Source organism: Ascidia mentula, chromosome 7 (assembly GCF_947561715.1).
Source record: "Ascidia mentula chromosome 7, kaAscMent1.1, whole genome shotgun sequence".
NCBI lineage: Eukaryota > Metazoa > Chordata > Ascidiacea > Phlebobranchia > Ascidiidae > Ascidia > Ascidia mentula.
The window spans coordinates 12087681-12111104 of NC_138572.1; the positions used below are offsets into that span (position 1 = coordinate 12087681).

At 37.3% G+C, this 23424-nt stretch overlaps 2 protein-coding genes and 1 non-coding gene across 3 annotated transcripts; 2 read left to right on the forward strand and 1 right to left on the reverse strand.

Moving 5' to 3' along the window:
- Nucleotides 1–176: 176 nt before the first annotated feature.
- Nucleotides 177–6539, reverse strand: LOC145909579 (uncharacterized). The gene is made up of 17 exons (XM_082996958.1): nt 6342–6539; nt 5958–6095; nt 5728–5877; nt 5473–5593; nt 5272–5366; nt 5133–5211; nt 4986–5066; nt 4165–4364; nt 3877–4023; nt 3276–3443; nt 3101–3210; nt 2946–3045; nt 2749–2868; nt 2218–2398; nt 786–814; nt 681–729; nt 177–508 (listed from the first exon to the last, which is right to left on the reverse strand). The coding sequence occupies exons 1-17, from the start codon at nt 6537–6539 to the stop codon at nt 447–449; spliced, it is 2028 nt and encodes a 675-aa protein (XP_082853084.1). The 3' UTR covers nt 177–446.
- A 3517-nt stretch (nt 6540–10056) lies between these two features.
- Nucleotides 10057–23280, forward strand: LOC145909580 (uncharacterized). The gene is made up of 15 exons (XM_082996959.1): nt 10057–10071; nt 10345–10463; nt 10572–10689; nt 10905–11019; nt 11154–11178; nt 11283–11457; nt 18450–18639; nt 19138–19279; nt 20056–20213; nt 20281–20448; nt 20593–20829; nt 21011–21189; nt 21338–21434; nt 21501–21569; nt 22500–23280. The coding sequence occupies exons 1-15, from the start codon at nt 10057–10059 to the stop codon at nt 22949–22951; spliced, it is 2259 nt and encodes a 752-aa protein (XP_082853085.1). The 3' UTR covers nt 22952–23280.
- Trnas-gga (transfer RNA serine (anticodon GGA)) lies at nt 21960–22035 on the forward strand. The gene has a single exon. It is a non-coding gene; the product is annotated as a tRNA-Ser (tRNA).
- Nucleotides 23281–23424: the final 144 nt, after the last annotated feature.

Here is a 23424-nt window from a genome sequence, read left to right on the forward strand (position 1 = left end):
TGAAAAAATGAATCACAGAAAGTACCCTCTATTTGCGATTAAGTGAAGCCACCAACCCTCCTCTACACAATTCATTAAGAATTAGATGTCTTGTTACTGTCTTGGGGCCCCAGCGGGGCTGGTTGTACACCCCCTAGGACTGACAATTTAGCAGTTAGCCTTTGCAAAACCCCCCAATGTGCTGTCTTAATGCAGCTGCAATCAATTTTTTTTCTGTTCAACAATAGTAGTCCCCCTTCATGAGTCATCAGACCTGGCAATTGTTTTTGGCAAACAAGAGAAACTGTATCCAGGTGCACAATGACAAATGACTTCTAAAACTCAATTTTTAGGATTTAATTGTGAGATGCGGCCTACAGAAATAATGCTAATTTAACATCGAGGTAAATCATAAAACGAGTAAAATTTGCAAGCAAAACACTGAAGGCATGCACTGACGTAGAATATTAAGCCACAATCATCACGAGAATGCTTGTTATGAAAGGCAAGATGTTTGAAGAAAATTGACCTGCAAAAAGATTTGAGTAAAGCAAAATGCATTGACCACGAAAATATCTGTATTTTTGTATAAAACATCAAATAATAGTGACAGACTCTTGTTGAAATAGCGCAGCCAGGCGATAACTTAATTTAAACAAATGTGTGACGACTTGTTTTTTTCTAAGTTTCAAATAACTTACATGCAACACCTCTACCGCCAGCTCCTGCTACTGAAGGTGTTGTTGAAACCTGCAAAACGTATGTGTAAAAAGCTGTGGCGTGTTCGTAGCTATAATCAACCTTACTTTTGGTTTCCCTTCCTTGTCACGTAAAGCTGAAAATAAAACGCATGCATATTAGACAGGTGGGTATAGGCTATGTGTAGCAAGCATTAAGGAGGCCAGGGATACCGCGGACAAGGTTTTCTCTTACGTCACAATTATTTATTGTTAAACACTTTTACAAAAGGTTTATGTCCCATCACTAGTTATGTTCCCAGTTCTAAATTATCCGGCCCGTACGGAACCGGATAGTTATCAATCAAATTCGGCCGAATAATTTGGATCCGGCAGTTTGTTAACACCGATCCAAGCGTGTATTTTACCGGTATGGCAAAAATGGTAGATTGCCAAACAGAATGCTATGTTAAGGTTAGCTTATCATGAGTGGAACTAATCAACGTGGGCATTTATTAATATCGTATAACACGTCACGAAAAACCTCAAAAACAAACAACAGAAAATTCGTAAGTCGGCGAGTATCACAGACTGGGTCCCAAAAACGAGTAATTTGCGAAATGTTTGTGCGTTTTAGGACAAAAATGCTTTCTCAACTATCCGGTAAAATTTAGGGGAATATCCGGCCGGGTCCGGATATTGAAAATTGGTCAATATCTGGCTGGGTCCGGGTGCCCGGATCCGGCGCAAGACATCACTACCCATCACACCTTAACATTAAGTTTAGAATTAAATCATGTCTGTTCAGAAAATTATAATCGAAAAGCCTTAATCAGTGAAACTAAGATTTTTAATTTATATTTAATTTGTAAGGGAGAAGACAGTACTTAAAATTTCCGGCAAAATTGTGAGACCATACAAGAGGTTCAATAGAGGCTGGATGAAATGAACGATTTTGGCAGGAAAAAAAGCTCCAAAGTTTACAAATTTATTTGTTGACCCGCAAATCCATGCTGTATAGAATAAAAGTACACGAGTTACCCAAAGCATTGGAAAATCCTGTACGTCTGTTAAAACTTTACCCAAGTCTTAGTATACGCAATTTTTGAAGAAAAAACGTCCGAGCCATCCCCGGTAACCCCTATCACACGTTTATCAGGAACAAAAAACATGCATGAAATCAAATTATTTATACAAGAAGAACTAAAAAACAAATTTGCAAATCATAGACCCGGTTTAGTCTGTGTTGATATAATAACAAGATTTTGCAAGTGATTAGTATTCCCGTTTTTATTGTAAAACTGCTGCCAAAATATATTGGCCCTTTTTTGTCGCAAAGTTGGTGGACACATACACTATGTATAAACCTTCATCGCCAGTTAACTTTTTGTGAATTTCAGCATAATTTTTATCCTAAATTTAGAGGTTTCGTGGATTCTGTGGAAACTTTTACACCTTTTGAACCAACACTGAATTTGTTCTCTGCAAAGATGTAAAACCTTACATACTTAGATGTGGTCATGTTGTTACTATTTTGTTTATAAAAACAACTCATAGCTACCCAGGGGTTTTGCAGTGTGCTTCTCGACACGTTTTGGGTTATTTTCATTTGAGAATGTTTTTTCCTGAGCAGGTGAATCAGTTTGTAAGTCACGTGACCCGCTTGCATCCGTTTCATCCAGAGCGATTGTGATTGGTCCGAGTTTTGCGTGAATAAGTGAAACATCATCCAAATCAATAACCTGTTGTTGATAGAAATTATTCCACTTGAATTATCAGTGAAATACCCTTATCCTAAAGAAATTTAAAAAAATTGTAGGCCAATTTGTAAACATTGCGTAACGTATACGACAAACCTTTTAAAATCATGGTCACAGATCTGTCTTAAAACCGCGCTTTTGAAACCAGATATAAGTTACTATTAATAGCGCTGAATCACGGATCGGGTTTGGTGAACTGCCTGTACAGACCAACATATAAAATTTCAAGAATTACAAAACACTAAACATGTTGAAATAATTACATGAGTTTTGTGAGCTGAAATATTCGGAGAAACTGTAGGTTGGCAAATATCAAACGACCGAAAACTTACCTCAATATTCGAAGCCGAATCTCTCCTCTTTCGTTCTTTACCCGATTCACAAGCATAAGGACATGATGTTGAACTTTCACTTCCAATCTTGCAAACAATCAGTTCGCACTGAATGTAAACCTAAACATACCGATGAAGTCTGTTATAATAAAATAGTTTGAAAAAGTATTAAATGATCATCATCTAAACATATTTACTCGACTAAAAATGCCAACAAATCGAAAGGCTTGGACACTAAAACGGGAAATTTTGCTGGAGTTGCTTTCTTCCATTCTAAAAGTTGAATCCTCAATGCATCTGCGTGGAACAGGTTTGTAATATTTTGTTTTGCTGGCAGGATTTGGAAACTTACCCATCCTGCAGCATAGTGTAACTCCTAGGGTTTAAAAAATTCGTATCTGGAGTTGCCTTGCAAGTAACCGGGTGAATCTCAACCTGTTGACTGGCGATGCGAAGACGAACCTAAAACCACACAAAACAAAACTCGGGTTGTACATATTCGTGTTTAACGGCATCTTTGAACCAACCTCAAAGTACAGCCTGTTTGAAATGCTGATGCGGACGGGAAAGTCTTGCTTCCCATATGGGCACTCGAAGGTGTTGCTTTTATACAACATAAAAGCGTGTGGAAGGGAAGGGCCGTTGCTTACTGAAAAGTGAACTTGGGGACGACTTTCTGCCGGTCGAAAGTTTTGCTAAAGTTTTGATTAAAAATAAAACTGATTATTTTTTTGGATAAAAAGCAAGAGATACTTTTACATATACCCGGCCCGACGTGATTTCTTGCGCGCCACAAAGCCCATCAAAAAATTTCTAAATCTTTATCTTTTGAAATTTATTATTAGACTTTGATAATTTAAAACCAGTACAGGGACGTAACCCATTTGTACGTTTCGTATGTTGTGTTGGCAGACTCGGATTTAATGCACTTTCTGCAGTGAAATCGTTGTGGCTTATTTTTATATCACCTTTGCCCACCAGCTTTCCCTGAGTTAGCATTGTGGCCGAATGTTTACGAACTTGAAATACCCTGTACTAGCATATACGTAATGTGTGGAAATGAAAAATGGTAAGTCAGAAAAAAAAAAACACAACAGAAGTAGATACATAGAATGGGTTCATGGTTACTTGTAGTTGATGACGTTGTGGGTATCTGCAATCGAGGATCATAAAATCTGTCAAACTGTCGATATCCGATGCATCCCGAACCACTGAACTTCCTTGCGAAATAAATCGAATCGTATTTTGAAAAGAAACTTGTCCGCCGCGGAGATTCTGCAAAAGTGACAATTTTCAGATTTTCGACTTTTGTCTGCATTTATCTATTACTCATGTTAATATATTTTATTATCACAACGTCGGCCCAAATATGGCAAGTATTATTTTATGAAGCATTTTAATGAAGTGTTGGTTTACTCTGGCAACAGTTCCACATCCGTCCAAGGTTGTGTGGACAATCAGATGAGTCCCGTTCCTTCTCGTTGCGCATGACAGATTATTGAGAACAGCACGGGTGTCGTTTATTAGAGGGAACAAATGCAAGGGACACGCCGCAATCATAACATTAGGTGTGCAATCCAGTTTGCAAGTCTTTTTTCCACTTCGGTTTCTCTCGTCTGCGAAAGGTTGGAAAGGTCGGGTATATTGTGGCTAATATACACTGGTGCGTAAATGCTTGCCAGGCGAATTTCACATTTGCATAAGGAATCTTCACCAACATAATGAGAAGGCAAAATTGCTTCATTGTGAAGGCATTTACTAGGTGATTTCAGCTAACTATTAGACCATCGGCTGGGATATGCCGCAATGAATCTAACAAATTACGAGAACTGATATCGTAAAATCAGGACCTTCCGAAATAGGAATGGTCATGGGATATCATGAAACACTTTTGCGTATATGCCTCCATTATTGCATACAAAAAACACGAAAAAACCGACAGGCAAAAATTGTTCTGGACTGACATCGTGTAATGCGTTTTGGATTAAATTTTAAATGGTAAAATTATATGAAATATTATGAGCCGGTTGGCCGAGTGGTAAATTATTAATGACACGAGAAGAAAACGCAGTGTATTAGACAAGTTCCCGTACCGACACTAAATTATTTATTGCTATATTTAGACGAACATGCCGGCACTTTTGATAGTAAATGTAACAACGAACTCGAAATTAATATCTCGAAAATAATCGTTTCAAGCCACACGTTTTGATAATGTAAACGTAAATTAAGAAAACCTGTCGGTGTAGTGACAGAAGAATTCGTGGTCCTACTTGCATCTTCACCATAAGCAACAACTTTTATTGGCCGCTTCGTAACTGTGACAACAACCGTCAAAAAAAGAAATTTTAAATCAAACATTGAAGAAACAGTTGCTTTTTTACCTTTGGTGGGAGAGACACTGATTGGAACAATTGTTGATTGAGATTTGGTTGAAATTCCTGTTAGTGGTTGGTAAGTTTCCTGAGGAATTAGTTCTTGTAAGTTTGAAAATGGCACATAATGCATTATTGTTAATATTACCTCGTTTGCAACATTCATATCAGTTGATGTCCAGTGAATTTTAATCAGTTTCCCCAAATCTTCAGTTGGAAGTTGATTGTAGTTTGTTGTTGATTCTACATGCATTTAAACCATGGCTCTTTGGTAATTTGAAATGACTAATTATGTTATTGCGTATGTATCGTAGACAGTTCTCATCAGTAAATATGTATTTGTATTCACCTGTTGCAGTCACTTTTGACGTTGCAGTTATATGTGGGATAGAGTCTGTCTCGCAAATATAAGCTTCTCTCCTGCTGCAGTCAGTGTCAAACCATTGGGCAGAGTACGTTGTTCCTCGCAACTATCAAAAATATTTCCAAAAATCTTTTTAAGTTTTTTGTATTCTTGACAGCTCGTTAAAAAAATTGGGGATATTTTATTGAAATCTTTTTATTTAAAGTTGCTTTCACAATGTGCTTTGTGGATAAAACGCACCCGCAGCGCAAGTTTTACGCAATCGTCGATCGTTGCTTTGCTTCCTGGGGCTGCCGATGTTTGACTGTGAGGTTCAGAAAGCAACCATGGGGAAAATTCTTCTTCATTTAATGGTTCATCATCTATCCAAGTCAAAAAACCTTCCGTTACCTTAAAATACAAATTAGGTTTATTAGCAATTTGCTGAAAAACTTGAGTTGATCAAGGTTTGACAAGTGATGTCAATTTACTCGGTCAGTTAGGCCAATCCAAAACCTTCGTTCCCTGATGTCGCTCCCAATGATGTAATTAACCAGTCCAGCTGATACTTCTCTGGTACGAGGCGTTGCCAAAGTGGAATTCATTGCTTCACACACGTCCAGTGCTTCCTGAAAGTTCAAGCATTTGAAATTATCGTGCATGACTGGTCTTGCCTCAACATCTTTTATCGCCAAGTAAAATATATACGCAGGTGAAGATTGTAGAAAATTTTGCTCATAAAATGACACTCTTAAATTTGCTTTATCTGTTTGTTAAATGTACAAATTGCTATATCTGTTTGTTAAATGTACATGGTTTGTAAAATCCCCTCCACACAAACCAACATCAACATATTGGCATTTTAATCGACAAACCTGAAAGGACGCGCGTTCAAGTACAACATGGTAACAATTTGGATCTGGCAAATGCACATTTTCTTCTTCACTGAATATACTTTCCTTGGCCGCAACTAGTACGAATTTCTCAGGACACTTGTGTTCTTCTGGACTGATTTGCCTGGAGCAAGCTGTGTCAGTAATGACAAATACAAAAAGAATTACACCAATCTTCATCTCAGCAGCGTTAGTATGTTTAGAACATCTTTTGCAGTTTTTGAGATTTACACAATATCACTTTGCCTGCGGACTGAAAAGTACGAAGACCTCCATAACACTGCGACATCTCACATTTTTTCTTTCGGGGCAGATTAAAATTTAATGCTTCCCAACGAGAGATCTAATTTGATGATAATGACAAGCATGATGATAAGCTGGACGCAGATGGTTGCAAACGAACTCTGTGGCCAAAATTAATATCTTCAGAGGCAGTCGCGTAGCTCACCCAAAACACTTGTGGGTGCCACATTTTTGGGGGGTAAGCGAGGTAAGATATTTGGTAATGTAGCCTAGCGAAACAAAAAAAGCAACGATTAGGTCTGCTTAACGACAACAATAGCAAACTTAATCACAATTTAACATTTTAATAAACGCAAACTTCTTTAACATGGAGGGACATGGCCCGTTTCGACCCTTTTCTGGTCACACCAATGACTGAGTCTGATAAATACGCAGCCACGCGCCCAATGCGTTCAAAGTTTTATGAGATATGATTACGATCCTTTTGCAATGAGATAAAAATTGTTTGAAGTATCCTGGTGTAGATGTAAATGCAAGTTGCGGGAAAAAAATGTTTGTTATTGTGTTGTGGGTATAGTGTGATCGATACTCCACGTTTTATGCAAGCATGCAAAGTTTCATCAACTAACTTTCCAATTGTTTAAGCTTGCACTTGTCAGTCAAATGTCGCCTACTGTTTATAATCTACAATCAAACAAGCCAATGGACTAGTGGTATTTAAACCTGGAGTATCCTAGCAAATGAGTTCTAGTCTGGATAAACGCCACATGCACACATACGTTTCAGAATTTATTATCATCAAAATACAAAAGTAAGTTACATCAGCACTTGGTATGCAAAGAAAGAACTTTGCAAATCGAAGGCATCCATATCTACAAATGCAAAATAAAGACAATTACATTGAGGCCATTTCAGAAATATGTGTGGGTTGAATTACAACACATACATCACAACCGTCCTTTGGTTTCTCCGCCGCAGCACCCTCCTTTTCCATCCTTACAACCACATTTCTCAGGGTCGCATCTGCATCTACCCTGGGTTGCCATGCAGTCACAAGCCCCAGTTTCTAGATACATGCATTTTGACACAATGTAAACACATTTCAAAACTCCATACATGACAACATAGGGTTACGTGCCACAACATAAAGATTAATTTATACCTGAACATTTGCAAGGATCCATGTCTTTCTGTAATATATAATTACTTCGTTTTGCCGAACTAAAAATACAACGTGCTGAAAAGCTTACGGTGTTTGGTCAGTATTGAACAGTCAGCAGTCTTCTGTGTAATGTGTGTTTAAAGAAAACACTCCTTTATTACATGCAGTGGTGCGTAACAAGTTTAAGAAGTAAACCTGTTTCAACAATAGTAAAACTGCTTTATGCGAAGCCGAGATTTAAGAGAAAATGCAACATTGCAAAATTTCCAATCATACAAATAATAATTAGTTGATACAAACATGATTTTTTTCGTTTTTCTGTGTGTGACAAATTGCAAAATGATTAATATCTGCATAACAAATCGTCAGAAATGAATGTGACTGATTATAACCCAAACAATCAGACATACACCAACAACAAACTATCGTACTACAAAAGCAACGCAAACTTACCTTTAAATGCACAAGCTTAGGTAAGTTTACTTTTAACCGCAAATAACCGTTATCTGACGCGATGGAAATACATTAACTCGACCAAGTAGCAACCATTTATTCACATTCAAGGAACATATGTGTGTATTGCTTGTTAAATTCTAAATACAATTATATTTGAAACATCTCTTACGAGTAACAACCTTTTCGTATTTAATAACATTACCAGACAGTTCAGCAAACGTCTTGTGTAAAATGTGGCAAGAAGAACACAGTAGACTACACATGACTATAGTGTTGTTCCTATTTCCAAGTTATCTGTGATCAATCAAATCCGCCCGGTTCCCGGTGCCCAACACATCACTGCAAATGACTTGGTTGAATGTGTCCTAATTTATCTTGTTCTTCTCGAAATCGTAGAAGACCACCTAAACTTCTAAGAACGGTTCTAATGTTTCATTTATGTGCTGTTGTATATGGCAGTAGTGTGACTACATTATTATCTATGCTGTAGCCTATATTGATAAACTATCGCCAAAATACCCTTGTCAACCTTTTACCGAGTAGGCCTGTACTTGATAATGTCTTTATAAAAACCATGCCATTTGTGTGTTGTGGTATGTTGAATACTAACTTAAACTTGGGGAGGAATGTTGTGTTTACTGTTTGCTAAGAAGGTTTTTTTTATAACCATGGACTAATATTGTTCAAAACAGTTAACTTTCAGAAACCGGTGACGCATATCACTGCAAACAAATTTGTTACTACGACACGCACAAATTAAATAGAGAATTAGAATTATCTAGTAATTGTTCAAGTCTGCTTACGATGCCCGACAAACGCTGCAGTTGTGCTTCTCGACCCGCAATACGAAACTCAGAGGAAAAACCTGTAATTGCATTCGACGGTTCACGCAGGTTTTGTGAAGCTTCCACAAAAAAGCCGATAATTTGAATGACAAACTAACACATGGTATTTGCCCTTACTTTGTCTAGAATATTGTCCTACCAATGGTGTAGTTGAAATGCCAGTTATTACGCAACTAATGACCTGAATGCAAGTCAAAAGCAGAAGACGAGACATGTCAAATCTTCCATTGATCACTAATTTTGTCCTTAGGAGAATAGATAATTCGAATCACCACTTATGCAGTATTTGGTGAAAAAAATTCCGACTGGACATTTCCTGGTCAAATCGGAAAATACTACTACACCGGGGCACAAAGTTTTTTCCAAACTTGACCCACATATAAGTCTGTGTAAAACAGAAATCTGTGCGAATTTTAATGACTAGGCGTAAACAGGGCAACCACCTGTTATTTTTGTTTATATATTTAAGTTGAAATACTACACGAAATCGTAGCGTTAATATTCGCACAGATTTCTATGTTACATAGGCTTATATGTGGATCAAGTTTGGAAAAAACTTTGTGCCCCGGTGTAAAAGTATCTACCGGTCAAATCACGGTATTCGTGGAAAGGGGAACTCACGAAGTTCACGGTTGAGTAATTATCCCAACAACAAACTAATTGGAAGTATAAAACCCACGTGTGACATGTTTACAATAATTACAATTGTACCTACAACGTATTTAGGAATGTATTTACTGCAAAGTACATTTTTTAGCAAATTAAATAGGTTGATGTAACTGGTAAACTAACATGCTGTGTGCGAAAAAACGGAGCCGTTTTCAAATTGAAGAAAGTATTGTTCAATTTATGAAATCAACGCAGTTTAACGAAAATTACGTAATTGAACGTTGGTGGAATATCTGCTTTTTACATCCATATCAATACTTGGAACCTCCAGCATTTCTGATAAAAAAACTATCACTGCAAAAAAATGTAAGCTAAATTTAAAATGCAACATTCTTTGGTATTTAGCTGGAGTTTTTCCAAAACCTTTCGTTTTTATAAAATAAAACTCCCATTAACCTTGCTTTGACACTTTCTGCCAAATTAGGACTGTTCTGTGTTCAATATTGTCTTCACATTCTACAACCTTCTCAATTCACAAATTGCATTGATGCAAAGTAAAATTATTTGTCTCTGCTGGCAAATAAAACTTCAGTTCTGGGGACACATTTAATATAAAAACCCAAAGTATAAATTAATTTACTGCAGTTAATATTGATATGGTTTATTGTAGATGCACAGTTCTGTGGAGAAATTTGGATTTCTTTTGTTTCCTGAGCAGTTTGGTTGCAATGCACCCGTTCCAATTTTAAACCTTGAATTTATGAAGATTTTGTCATTGTGCAAAACCTGGTATATAAATATTTGTGGTCAAAGTTTGTAAATTGCATTAAATTTGTTTTTCTCTAACTTGGTCCAGAAACATATTGTAGGTTCTTCATTAATTTTGTTCCATTGCAGCCCTACACAGAAATTGGGAAAAACCTGTGATGGAATATCCCTTTATCAATCAGTTGATGTATTGCTGAAGTTTGCCGCTTCCAAACGACTTAAATGTGCAAAAATTGCTGTTTACAAGGTAAGTTATTTGTAAGTATATTTTTTTGATTACAAGAAAGTTTGAAACCTTGTAGTGAAAAAGAACACCTTAACATTTTATTTTTATTTTGTAGCATTGCTGGCAATACACACTATTAAAACTTTAAAAGACATATGGTAGAAATGTAAGGTATTTTGTAAGCAGGGCATAAGCAAAATAATTTATCCTAATTGATTTTTTTTCCATGTGTGCAGTTTATGGAAGGAAGAAGTAAAACAAGGTTTTGTGGTTTGAATGAAGATATTGAGCCAACAAACCTCGACCCAAGTTATGACAGCTATACTCTGGAGCTTTGTGACGAGAGTTCAAGTAAAACGGGGCTTCAACACCAGCTGATTTTTTGTGAGGTGCACATTTTTTCCCATTTCATTCTGCTCTCCTTGTGTTTCCTTTTTGCTAAAACAATATTGAAACTGCAAAACATCCATTTTTTCAATTTTTAGCACCATTACATGGAAGTGTGAATGTGTTGATAAAAAATTTGCATCATCAAACATACTATTTCAGAAAACTTAGTTAAATATTCAGTATAATCATGTATAAAGAAATTCCCATTTTGTATTTTTTTGTAGATTTTTTTGTATGACTACATTTCCAAGGGAACAAGGTCTGTCACCAATTCATGCCCACCTCAAATTGCACCAGTTACACTTGTTACATTTTCCCCCAAATATCCATACATCATCCCACGCCCAGTGCTACAACAAGGCACAAGAAAAAAACAACATTTCCTTGCCCCCAAATTGGGTAAGACCAAAGTTGTTTTATTATGTCAAATAAGGTTACACCATTTTTTAACAAAAAGTGGATTATCAAACAACAATCTTTGTGGTCAAAAGAGGTTGATATAAAAAATATTTTTTGGTTTCGCTGCTGTATTTTGTGATATCTGTCAAACCAACCAATATCTTTTGTTGCGGTAGGATTTAACAAATTTACTTGTTGAAGAGTATTTATTTTTTACTTTGATTTGTACTTTCTGTAGTGATATACAAATATTTTAGACAAAAATCATGATTCTCTAAGGTACAACCACAGCATCTAGTAGTGAGAAAGTAAAATACAGTCAAAGAAATGCACTGGTTACAAATGCAAGTTGTTCAGTGTGTCAAAAGATCCATTATTACAACCAGGTAAATCCAACTATCCAATCTTTTCTTCTCACATAAGCTGAAATTTTAGTGCAGGTGCTTTCTAAAAAAATTAGAAGCATTTTTGTCACTTTAATTCAGATGAAAATTTCAAAAATTTTAGTGTGACAAATGTATTTAAAGCAAGTTTGGTCAGTGAAAGTGATTTAATCAACCAGTTTTGCTTTCAGGCAGGCCAGGTTATTTTTCCTGATCTTTGTTATTCTGATGCACCTAAAAATAAGAAAAGTTGTGATCGTCAGTCGAAATCAGTACAGAATGAAAACACAGATCTTGTGAGCACAGCGGCTGTAGCAGCAGGAATTGTTGATGATTCATTTCGCTTTGATCCCCAAATACAACATACTGGGGAAATGTCGGCCACCCAACAGGAGTCAAAACACTTCACGAAGTCACTGTCTGACCCCTCTCAATTTTTCCTTTTAAACGACTTCCCAGAGGGAACTACTGCAAGTTCAAAGAATGTTAATTTGTCTCATGAGTTCGACCCTTTTATTAGTGCGACGTCACTAAGTAATGAGGTTTTAGATCAATCTCCATGCTTCAGCATTACTGATCAAACCAAGCGTATCCACGAGCCAGATCTATTCACTACAGACAGCGATGATCTGTTTAGCATTTTCGGTGACTTTTTCACTGACTCGGTGAGATGCCGTGACTTACCGCAAGCTGATGTTTCCGAATCCTTTTGTGTATCGTCGCTAAACACTGTTGTTACCAACGAACCATCAAAAACGCATGATTTACTTGCTGGAACGGAAGACCAACATATTGGGGAACATTTACGGCCCTTCGGTCTTGTCTGTCTTGCATCTTCACCCATACAGGCTTGTGCAGTTGGTGAAAGGGAGGCAGAAGGTTTAAACAAAAAGAAAGCGCGATACGACGAACAGGCTGGAGATGACAATTGATTTAGGTATTTACATGAAAATTTGTGTTTCTGTTTTTTTTTCTTTAACTCATTGAAAAAGGTGAAAGTTGTTTTGTCCAAAGTGATTGTTACCAAGACATTCCTAAAATGAATCAAGATTTATTTCATTGGTGTTTTGGCGTCGTATTTCAATACTAAGTGATTTTGGGCAGGTTTTCCTCCCAACCAACTCGTTTTGTATAGATTTCCGTTTAGTTTATACGGGACGCACTGTAAATAAATAAAATCAAAAATTCCTTCTGTGTGCGCGCTATTTGGTAAAGTTATGTTTGAGATCGTTTTTGAATAGAATTTATCAAAAAACTTAGCCTACGTCTCTCGGTGTCATTTTTAAGCTGCTCAACGAAATTAGTCTCTTTGGAATCTGACCACTAAATCAATGTAATTTAAATTTTGAAAAATAATGATGCACAAAAGATCGACTGAACCATAATAAGGTCTGTTACGCGTTTGTTTCACGTTTTTCGTGAGTTCGTTATTCGCTTACTTTTGGCCAACTAAGAATAATTCCAAAACTTCCTGTCACACAAACTAAGCTCACTAAACAATTTTACTAACTATTTTCTTACAACGTTATGCTACACCACCAATGTATTTACAACGCCTCAAATTTTCTTTGATAAACGCAAGTTATGAAGTTTTAAATGACATTATAAAATCGAGATGAATTAACAAAGAATAATGCGGATTATTAAATTAAGTTTACGAAACAAAGTGATACAATTATCACATAATCGGTACGAGCACTGTCACATACAAATCACTGCTGTCTTGCCTCTGCGCACCGTAGCATTGACAGCGGCCAAATTTAAAGGCAATCGCAACCACGCTATCATGCATGAAAAAGTTGACAAAAGTTATGTCATGCTATTCGCAAATAAGCGACACGTTTTGAATCCAATGACACAGGAAGCAGGTGTGGTGATTGAGAACCACTTTTTAAAGTACACATTTATGTCAAAATTAGTCATGCAAAAACACAATTTAACGATATATTAATCTTTTCTCAAACAATTATCTTGGGAAATTTATCTGATCACAAATCGCATACACAATTAATATTACCGATGCCTGAGTACGAAAACGTTGTCTCAGTACGAAGGCGTTATTACATTTTAACGTAACACGAAAATTTGAGATGAAGACGTTCCAAAATTGAAACGCCAATCCTAATTGCAGTAGGACTTTAAATCAAGCGTATTCAGCTGTAACCCCTAATTATTGCCCAATGCGAATATGACGTCAGCCAATACATAACAATGTCAACCTATTTTGAAACTGTATGCGTATTTTCTGTAGCACGTACGAAAAACTACGATACCGATACTTTACCGTTTATGGAGACAATGATGTTGTAGGGCTGGCCAAGCCATCACTGTAGAAATCCCTTACTTTGAAAGCAAACAATGGTATTCATGGGTCTCCTACTTCGCCTAGGCACTAGTTTCCCGGTGGGCTTGCGTCATCTTGAGGTTTAAGCCGTGACATGTTTGTGGCCATAATTGAAAAGTGAATGGCAATTACCAAACAGCGAAAATGTGGCGGTGTCCCGATTACAGAAACTCTTTAGATGATTACCACAATTCAAGCTCCAGAGTTGACTGCTTGCCCAAGTCAATAAAGTAGACCAAACACGACAAAGGCAAACAGTTACCGCCAGGGTATGGAGAAAGTGCGGTGATATTTTGGTCATTCCAGTTCCCAGCAAGACATGCTTGAAACGCAAATACTTAAACCAGGGTTTAAGTGGCGAACAATATTGAGTGTTGACAGATTAGTTTATGGTTTCGTGGTTTTGGTGTTAAATATAATAACTTGTATGTTCGTGTCATTACATATGTAAAGGTTAAGATGTTATTTATGATGACAATTGCATCTACAACACTGTATGTTGGCCGACACTGGTGTTGATTTACGTTGCGTGCAAGCAGGAGCAGTGGCCTGGTTCACTTACGTGGCGCTGGTGACTGATAAGCCGATAAGAGGAAAACAAATTTAATTGATGTTCTAGCTAGCCCAGCTTCCTGCTCAAACAGGAGCGCGCCGTTTTCAGGCAATTATTGCCATCATTTCTACCCCTTATCAGTCGTGCCTTTTTAGGATATGTTAAAAATATTGCATTGTAGAAAAAGGAATTGGCCGTGATAGTGTTATGTCTAGTTAAGCTTTACTTGTGTGATAAACTCCACCTTAATTGAGCTTCTTCATATTTGGGCGCCTAGTTATTGAGTTGTGTCACACGTACAGGGTTAGATTCAATATTAATTAGTTGTCGATTAGAATGACAAGTTGAATGCTTTGGTTTGCTTTACCATTTTGTACATTTCAAGTTTTGGATAGTTCCATTTCTTCCGACTTTTAGGCGCCAAATAGCCGCATTTTTGAACAACACTTGATCCAATCGCAGAATTAACTGTTTCTTCAGTAACCATGGATTTGAATGAAAATAACCCGGTATCTATGTGTAAGCTGGGACAAACGAACCGTGACAATCATATACAGCCATCTCTGGAAAATATTGACCCGTTGTTAACAAAGGGAACAATTTACGTGTCTGAAGCAAACATAAAGTCACGTTGGGAATGTTTGCTGAACTATCCTGGATCCCTTGATAAGTAAACGAAGTTTGTGAATGGGTGAATTTCTTTTAGTTTGCTGTATTTCGGATAGTGAAAGTTTGCGTCATATATAATAAAAACAATACTGCAAAACAGGAAGTAATTATGAGCCTAATTCGAGGTAAGGTCATTACGCATTTTCCGGACAGTTTCGCAGAAACCAATATGTAGCAGAAAAACCTTTATCGTGTAGTTATATGATACTTTTGCCCATTTCCTTCTCATAAGCTTAAATTGTATGGGTTTGTACTAAAAATATCAACTTGTTAACATTCGTACATACACGGCTTCCGACAAGCATAAATATATATTTTTAAAATGTGGCAGGATTTTAAACCGATTTGTCGAAGGCATTTTTGCACTTGAAGTTTTGAAACAAATAACGTGCTGCATTGCGCTGAGTTGTGCACTATAGAAGATAATTTATTCGCCATATTTTGGCAATGTATACTATCACAGCTTCTCTTACAAACTGTGTATTGTTTCAAGGGGTGAATATGGCTACGTGTAGTGAAGGCGAATGTATGCATGCAGGTGTAAGGATGTGATAGTTCATTTTGCTTCCTGTTTTTGATTAAATCATTCCATGGTAAACCCCTTGCGTGAAGAATCACTTCGTGATAATACTTAGCACCCTCGCTGGTTCAATACGTGCTATGCACGGGAAGTATTGCCAATCCTGCTACTTTGCTGGAAAATCATAGCTGTTTGAAACGTCACACAAATTCTCCTTAACAAGGAAGTAGCTGTTAGGTGCAAAATCACATTAAAGTTTGTCAATTGAAAATGCAGAGCAAAGCGCAACACTTATATTAAAAGCATTCTCACTGACCTATGCTCAATTACGCCAAGGAGGCTAATTTTGAAAGGGCAATACTCCAATTCCCCAAGTGGCCCCCCGAGAAAAACTCATATTAAAACATGACGATGTTCTTAAAATATGTTTTTCCCGATGTTCGGATTAGGCAGTTTGGAATTTGGAAAAGTTTGGAACAAACTAACAAATAAAAAAACGTATACCCAGTTTAAGCCAACAACAATCAAGTTTGTTGCAAAACAATTCGCCATAATACCCTAATATTGCAGCAGCATACATCTGCACAAGCTGCTTGGCAAAGGAATTTTTTATCTGTCAATGCGCTGCGTAGACACAAACCCACCAAATCAACGTTGAGGTGTCAGGTTACTGGAGGGAAGTGTTTTTGGTTAATCAGTTGAAACGAAGGCCTTCCATGTATTGTGCATGAGCTTTCGAAACACCCTATACATCTTAGGTCTGATCAACAAAGTCGACAATTGCGATTGTTTGTGTGTTTGTTTGTTATTTTATGACGGCTAATCTGGTAACATTTCAGGAATTCTGTAACCACGAAAGATATATCTCGAAGAAAATGTTTCAGTATTTTCTTTATTCTAAATGTAAACCGGCTAGCATTATATTTGTTGTTTTATGCATTGACATGCTGTAAGTCAGATACAAGTGTTAGTACAGGAAGATAAACAAATGTGATTTATAACGTAATGTTTGCGATGGTTGATTATTGCGTGCTGAATTGTGTTTTATTTGAAAAAAGAGTTTTACCTACCTTTTATCACCTGTAGCAAAAAGAAACTACCAGTCAACTTTTTTAAATGTAAGGCCCGGAATGCGATAAATGTAAGGCCCGGAATGCGATAAGATGAGCCGTAAGTGAACGTATCCACATAATTATGCGCTACTTTGTTGCGAATGTATCCTAAATATTTTCCAATATTACAAGGTTAAAGGTGGCTTTGTTTAATTAGCGACATTCAACGACAAAAAAACCTTTAGTTGGAAAAGGTCAGGCTTCTTCTTGTCATTTTTTATGATCTTCTGGTTTCTTGGAACTGATTTATTGTCAGATCCCAGTTCCCAGATATACTTCGTTTCGCACGAGCAGTGCAATCGTCACTGGCAACATCATTAATCAACATTATTTGGCTTGCGTATACGTTACCAGTTGTCGTTTAACACTTTGTTTTAACATAAAAAGCGAAACGACATTTTACAGTTCGTGCGCCTCAAACCACAGGAAACTGCTTGAAAGATCAATGTTGGTTGGAGCTGGTTGAGGACAACGACTAATAACCCATCAGTGCCGTTGCGGGGTCAAGAACCTAGCAGGGAAAAACGACACTGCCTTTTTCTCTTCGTTTTGTGAACCAAAGAAGCACTTTTGTTTCGAAGCATTTGTTTGAAAGTTGATGTTGTGAATACATGTGTTTGTCAGACGACAAAACCAGGTATATTGTTAAGTTGAACACAGCCCACAGTGATAGATTTGAGGCGTACTCTCACATAAGAGCCCTGCAAGTCGTTCTGGTAACTTACAACTTCATTCATCGATACATGAGCATTTGCTTTCATTCATTGAGGTGAAATGACGTCGAGTATTGGGCTCGACGCCTGGGGAAAACCTGTTCCTATGACCGACTAAACAGCTTCATTTTAGTCGCCACCTGCGATTTAAGAAAAGGAAAGGCTGAATGAGTATATTTGGACTAATCTTTGAAGCGTTTTTTAAATAAAAATACAGTTTAGGGGTATGTGTAGATTGACTTTATCATTACTTGTATTAATGTTTACTTTCGCGTTATACAAGATAATCCAAGATTAGTTCCAATATAATCAAAAGTTGTCGATTACTCGTTGCGATTTGTCGACTATAAACACACAGCCTAGCATATGCCAACACCTGTGCATATAAAGGAAGCAGCTTGTCTGTTGTGACCACAGGAGAAATATTAAAATCGTAAGAACTCCGGAAAGGCAAAAGTTCAGTTATTACAGCATCGTAAAGGTCAAGGATTTAAGTCAAGTTACCTTTTCTTTGATCATGAATTTTTCGCTTTGGAATATTGGGAAATTATTTGATCGTTGTTTTTGATATGAAGTAAAGAATACTTTGAAAATATTCCTATTGTTTTGATATGTCTTTCTACCATAGTAAAAATATATATTTGTTTAGTTTTTTGAAGTCACTTAAATTTTTAATTGAAAGAAACTTCTTCTTGTAGCAGGACGACCGATCAGTCAATAGACACAACATGAAGAAGCGGGTGATGTTTTTTCGGATAGTATTTTTCCTAACAAAATTCTCCACTGCATTTACTTTTACCAAAGTTGTTACTTGCAATGTTACTGCTGATGTGAAGGAATTAACGTGTGATGACCACTGCATGATGTTGGGAGAGATTCCAAACAAAAGTATTAATCAAAACCTTTTTGTGACGTGTACTCAGGGCAGGTTCTGGGTAATGTGGGGCCCGATTAGAAGAAAAATTCGCGGCCAATATTTGACCGAAAAAAATAGAATAACATTTAGTATTTTTGCGAATGCAAAATTTAGAGATTTGAATGTTTTTGGGGTTTCACAGTAAAGCGCCGGGTCAATTGGATCACATTGGTAATATGAATGTAGTACCACCTTGTGGATATTCTACAATAGTGTTTCGCAACCTTTTTTTATGAGAATGACACACTCTAATTTAAAATATACTGTATGAAACACTGTTTTTTTTTGTGAAATAAATTTAATCGCTGTACGATAGTGTCGATACTCAAACGTGCAACCCAGCGCCAAACACTCTATTAGCAAATATGTGTGGTCAAACCATGTCGACCAGTTGATAATTTTACTTCTAACTGCCATATTGAAGTATTCGTTCAAGATAATACACTTTTTACAGTAATAATGCTTTGCAGGTGGCAGCCTAAAAAAAGCCAATATGGAATTTCGAAAAATAGACAACTTTAAATACCACAAAAATGGAACGGTGACTTGGACATATGACAACCAACAGAAAACCAATCTCACACTCGATGTATATTTCAAAGCAACGAACAAGTGTGTTCAAATATTTTTTACACTTAGACTTTTTCTGTACGTGCAGTCGCAACACAATTTTGATGAAAACTTTTTAGAGTGGAGCATTTTGAGAATTGCAGCAAATTTTGGCTATTAAAAATTTTTTTTGGTATAAATATATCTTATAACGTGGAATTTATAAACACCAATCCGGATTGGTCCTTGATCCAGGATCAGTGAATAGCTTTCTTCTACTCCTCACCAAATGATCAAATTTCACTAAAAAAAAATACTGGGCGAGATTTCCTAATAAAAATGAATAAAACGTTTAATAAATTATGTTCCGTAAAACTCTTTGGGACGCACCAGTCGTCATCATTTTACTGGAACGCCGTACCGACAAGAATTATCTTGCCTACTTTCACCACACCGCTTAAGGTGCGTTTTCATAGCTAAGGCTTTGACTTCGCGAACGCTGGGCGTACTAAATAGTACTTCGTTGGATTATGTACTTGTGAGATTGTTACGTCACAATTAAGTTAATGACAAAGAAATCAATGCCGAAGTCTCAGTACAGTTTATTATACGTGGGCCAGATGCAGCTTGGTCCATTACCCCCTATCCAGGGTTTTTGTGTTTACAACAGACTTAGAAGCTGTTTTTTCATACTTTAGAAAGGATTGCTGCAAGAAAAACATTTTTGTGAAAAAAATGTTGTGTTAAACGAATCGACACTTCTTACAGTTGCATGGCCTGTTTAATTTAACGTATTTGAGAATGTAATTTATAGGTAAAATGTTACACCTGTGTTACAGTAAAATGACAGATCCAGCAATATGCTGCAATATTCCTATTCACCAGCAACGGTGCTCAATTAAAAAACTGAGAGGGGAGGGAAAACTTTACTACAGCTTACAATACAATGGTGAAAGAATTGGTAACAAAGCTAGTTGGATTCCAGTTTCACCACGAGGTTGCGGCACGTAGTTATAAATTAGACGATGTTGACGCCTTTACATTTCATTTCTTTTGCGTTCCAGTCGACAAACCCTCGTGTCTGCCGATCAACAACGAGACATCCGAAGTAATCTGTTTGATTGGTGGAATCTTTTACGTTTTAAACGATTCCTTTGTTGATACGAGCAGAGTTAACTATTGGAAGGATCGTCTTGACAAGGCAAAGATATGTATCTTCAATTTGTCAAAGAGTGAGTTTCGTCTCAACCTATTTGATAATAGAAGCCCAAAGCAAAAATACCTAGACACAAATTTAATGTTATTTACAAAGTTTTAATATTGATAGCCCAGTTTATTGTAACAGTCCAGTGCAAAACTAAACACACCCTTTTCAGGCGACATCTTTTCAAACGGAAAAAAACTTCCAGAAAACGATCTGTTTTCATCGGTGTTCATGAGGGACGTTTGGGAAGTCACTGAATATTACAAGAAACGGAATCCAAACAAAACAGAATGTGTCGAAACAAAAGTTACATTGGAACAAAACATAACACTAAATGCGACTAGTGGCCAGTATCAATGCTACCAATCTTTGCTAGAAAAGGTCCAATACCTCTGTATGCCAAACACGGGTAAAGTATTTTAGGATTCACGTGACTATTTTGCAATAGTTGTTCGCAACAAATTGGTTGCTAATTTCTGCCACAAAATCAAAAGTAAGCAATATTTTTAATAAATTGAGGACAACGGCGTGCAGTCATTGTTTTGGAAATTATTCACTATTCTAATTAAACACCTGTATTATTCTGGCAGCAAGAGGAAAAACCTACAAGCCACCGCCAAAAATAACGACTGTTCTTGAACTGCAAGTTATCTACATTTTGGTTTCGTTCGGTAGTATTATTATTGCTGCGCTGCTAATCATCTCAGGACTAAGGCTGGCTTCAAAAGCAAAAGGATTCGCTGAATCAGTGAAAGCTCTTCCTGTAATGGTGAGTCAAAACCTCTTTTATTTTTGTAAATATATCGTCCAGACAAGTGAAGACGGCAGTCGGACATCTTAAGTTGCCGCAAATATGATTTACGTCTGAAAATTTAAAATTAAAATATCTGTTCTTATTTAGTTGATTTTTACCTCAGGTGGAATTGGACAACAATCTCCAGCCAGGAAGTGGAATATTGGGGTCTCCATATAACGAGAAAGAACAATTCCACCCTTTGATAATGGCAAGAGTTGGTAAGAAATATTTGACAAATTATTTTTCATTTCAATTCAACTGTAGTTTAAACAAGTTTTTCGCAGATCCGAATGAGAAGTGGGACAACAGTTTTAAAGATAACCAGCAGTCTAACCATTCGTCTGGAGTAGAAGGTAAAATAAAACTAAAAACGTTACGATGGTTTTAGACATACGAGTATATGGGTAAAATTGTGGATGGTGTTTTGTGCGTATGTGTGAACACTGTATGGTCGTCATGAGGTTTTCAGGCTTGGCAGCCCAGGCAATGCAGCCTAGCTGGATCAGCCACTTTTTCCTGACAAGTCGGAGCGAGATTTGAAAAATCAAGCTCCCGGTGAGGTTTGAACTCACGACCCTGGGCTACAGGAGCTCAGTGGTTTCACGGGGTATACTGTGGCCAAGGTACACTGGTGCGCAACTTGCCAGGCAACCTTCACATATACGTAGGGGATCTCTACCACCGTATCCGATAACGCAGTGATATTACATACAATGGCATGATATACCCCATGAAACCACTGAGCTCCTGTAGCTCAGTTGGTAGAGCGTTGGACCTGGATAGCCCAGGGGGTTGTGAGTTCAAACCTCACCGGGAGCTTGATTTTTCAAATCTCGCTCCGACTTGTCCGGAAAAAGTGGCTGATCCAGCTAGGCCGCATTGCCTGGGCTGCCAAGCCTGAAAACCTCATGATCGCGATGCGATAGTTGTGATCGCCAAGCCAGGACCTGCGCAGTGGGGCGATCCTGCCTATCATGCCATTGCATGTAATATCACTGCACTGTATGGTCGTTGATAATTTTAAAGTCACAATGTGAAACGGTTTCATTGTTTAGACAAAACACGTTTACATGCATTAAAGAGCACAAGGGGTTTGACTTGTCGTCTTTATTTATGCCTTTTATAAACTAAAGGCATAAGGATTTTGTTACAATACTTCACACGGCGCACTCACGAACTAAGCTAAATAGTTACTACGGAAAACAAACTTATTTGCAGCACCCCGTAATAGCACTGAAGTTCACGCAGTTACTGATTTGAAGGCTTTTTGATGAACATTTCAGATTCCTACTCACTTGACAGCGAATTGCTGTCCATCGAAGAAGGATGTTACCTCGGAAAAGGTAGTTTTTCTCCCAGCAGTGGGATTTCCACATCTGGATATGGAGGCGATTTGTCTGTTACAACTGTCAGCTCGTACAAGGAAAGCCAGGAAACACAGCCAGATGGGACAAAATTCGCCAATCTGCAGGTCAACGACAGTTCAAGCGACAATGGAAACAGCAGCAGCAGTAATTTAAATACAGGCCATCACTCTTCAACGTCGATTGAAACCACAAATTCCGATGATGCTTCTAGCAGCCAATTTGATTCTGCCATAGGAAGTGCGAATCCTGACCTTGGTGTGCCCGAATTATCGCTTTCGCCAGGTGACTTTCCAGAGCCTGGTACTGAGAGACTTCTGTTCGAAACGCTTTTCGCAAACAAACTAAACTTGCCTGGAAAAGTTACGTAGATGTCGCACAGTGACTGTGCTCTCGTGAGGGCTATTTTTTGACATTGCTTGAGGAATTTTTTTTATGCTTTGTATTTCTGCATTAATTGTCCCACTGTACATGCAATGTTTTTTGTGCAATTTGTAGAATTCAAGCAGGGACATTTTTAAGTAAATGCATGAACTGTATAAAGTTGGTTATTCTGTTGTTTTGTACAGTCGCATTAAATATTTGGACCGACGAGTTTTGTCTAAAAATATGTCTTCGAAACAATTGGACGAAGTTCGAAAAGAACTGACTATAGTTCAAAGTCGACAACCAAGCGTGCAAAGAAACTGAATCTGCAAAGCATTCTTCAGGTTTATTAACCCTTTTGCGTTTTTGTGCACGGTATGCAGAATAATAAACTAATTTGGAATTGTTCACAGTTTTACCTTATCGAAAATGACAGGATAAATTTTGGTTATATCTTGTTGACATTACCGTTAGTTGC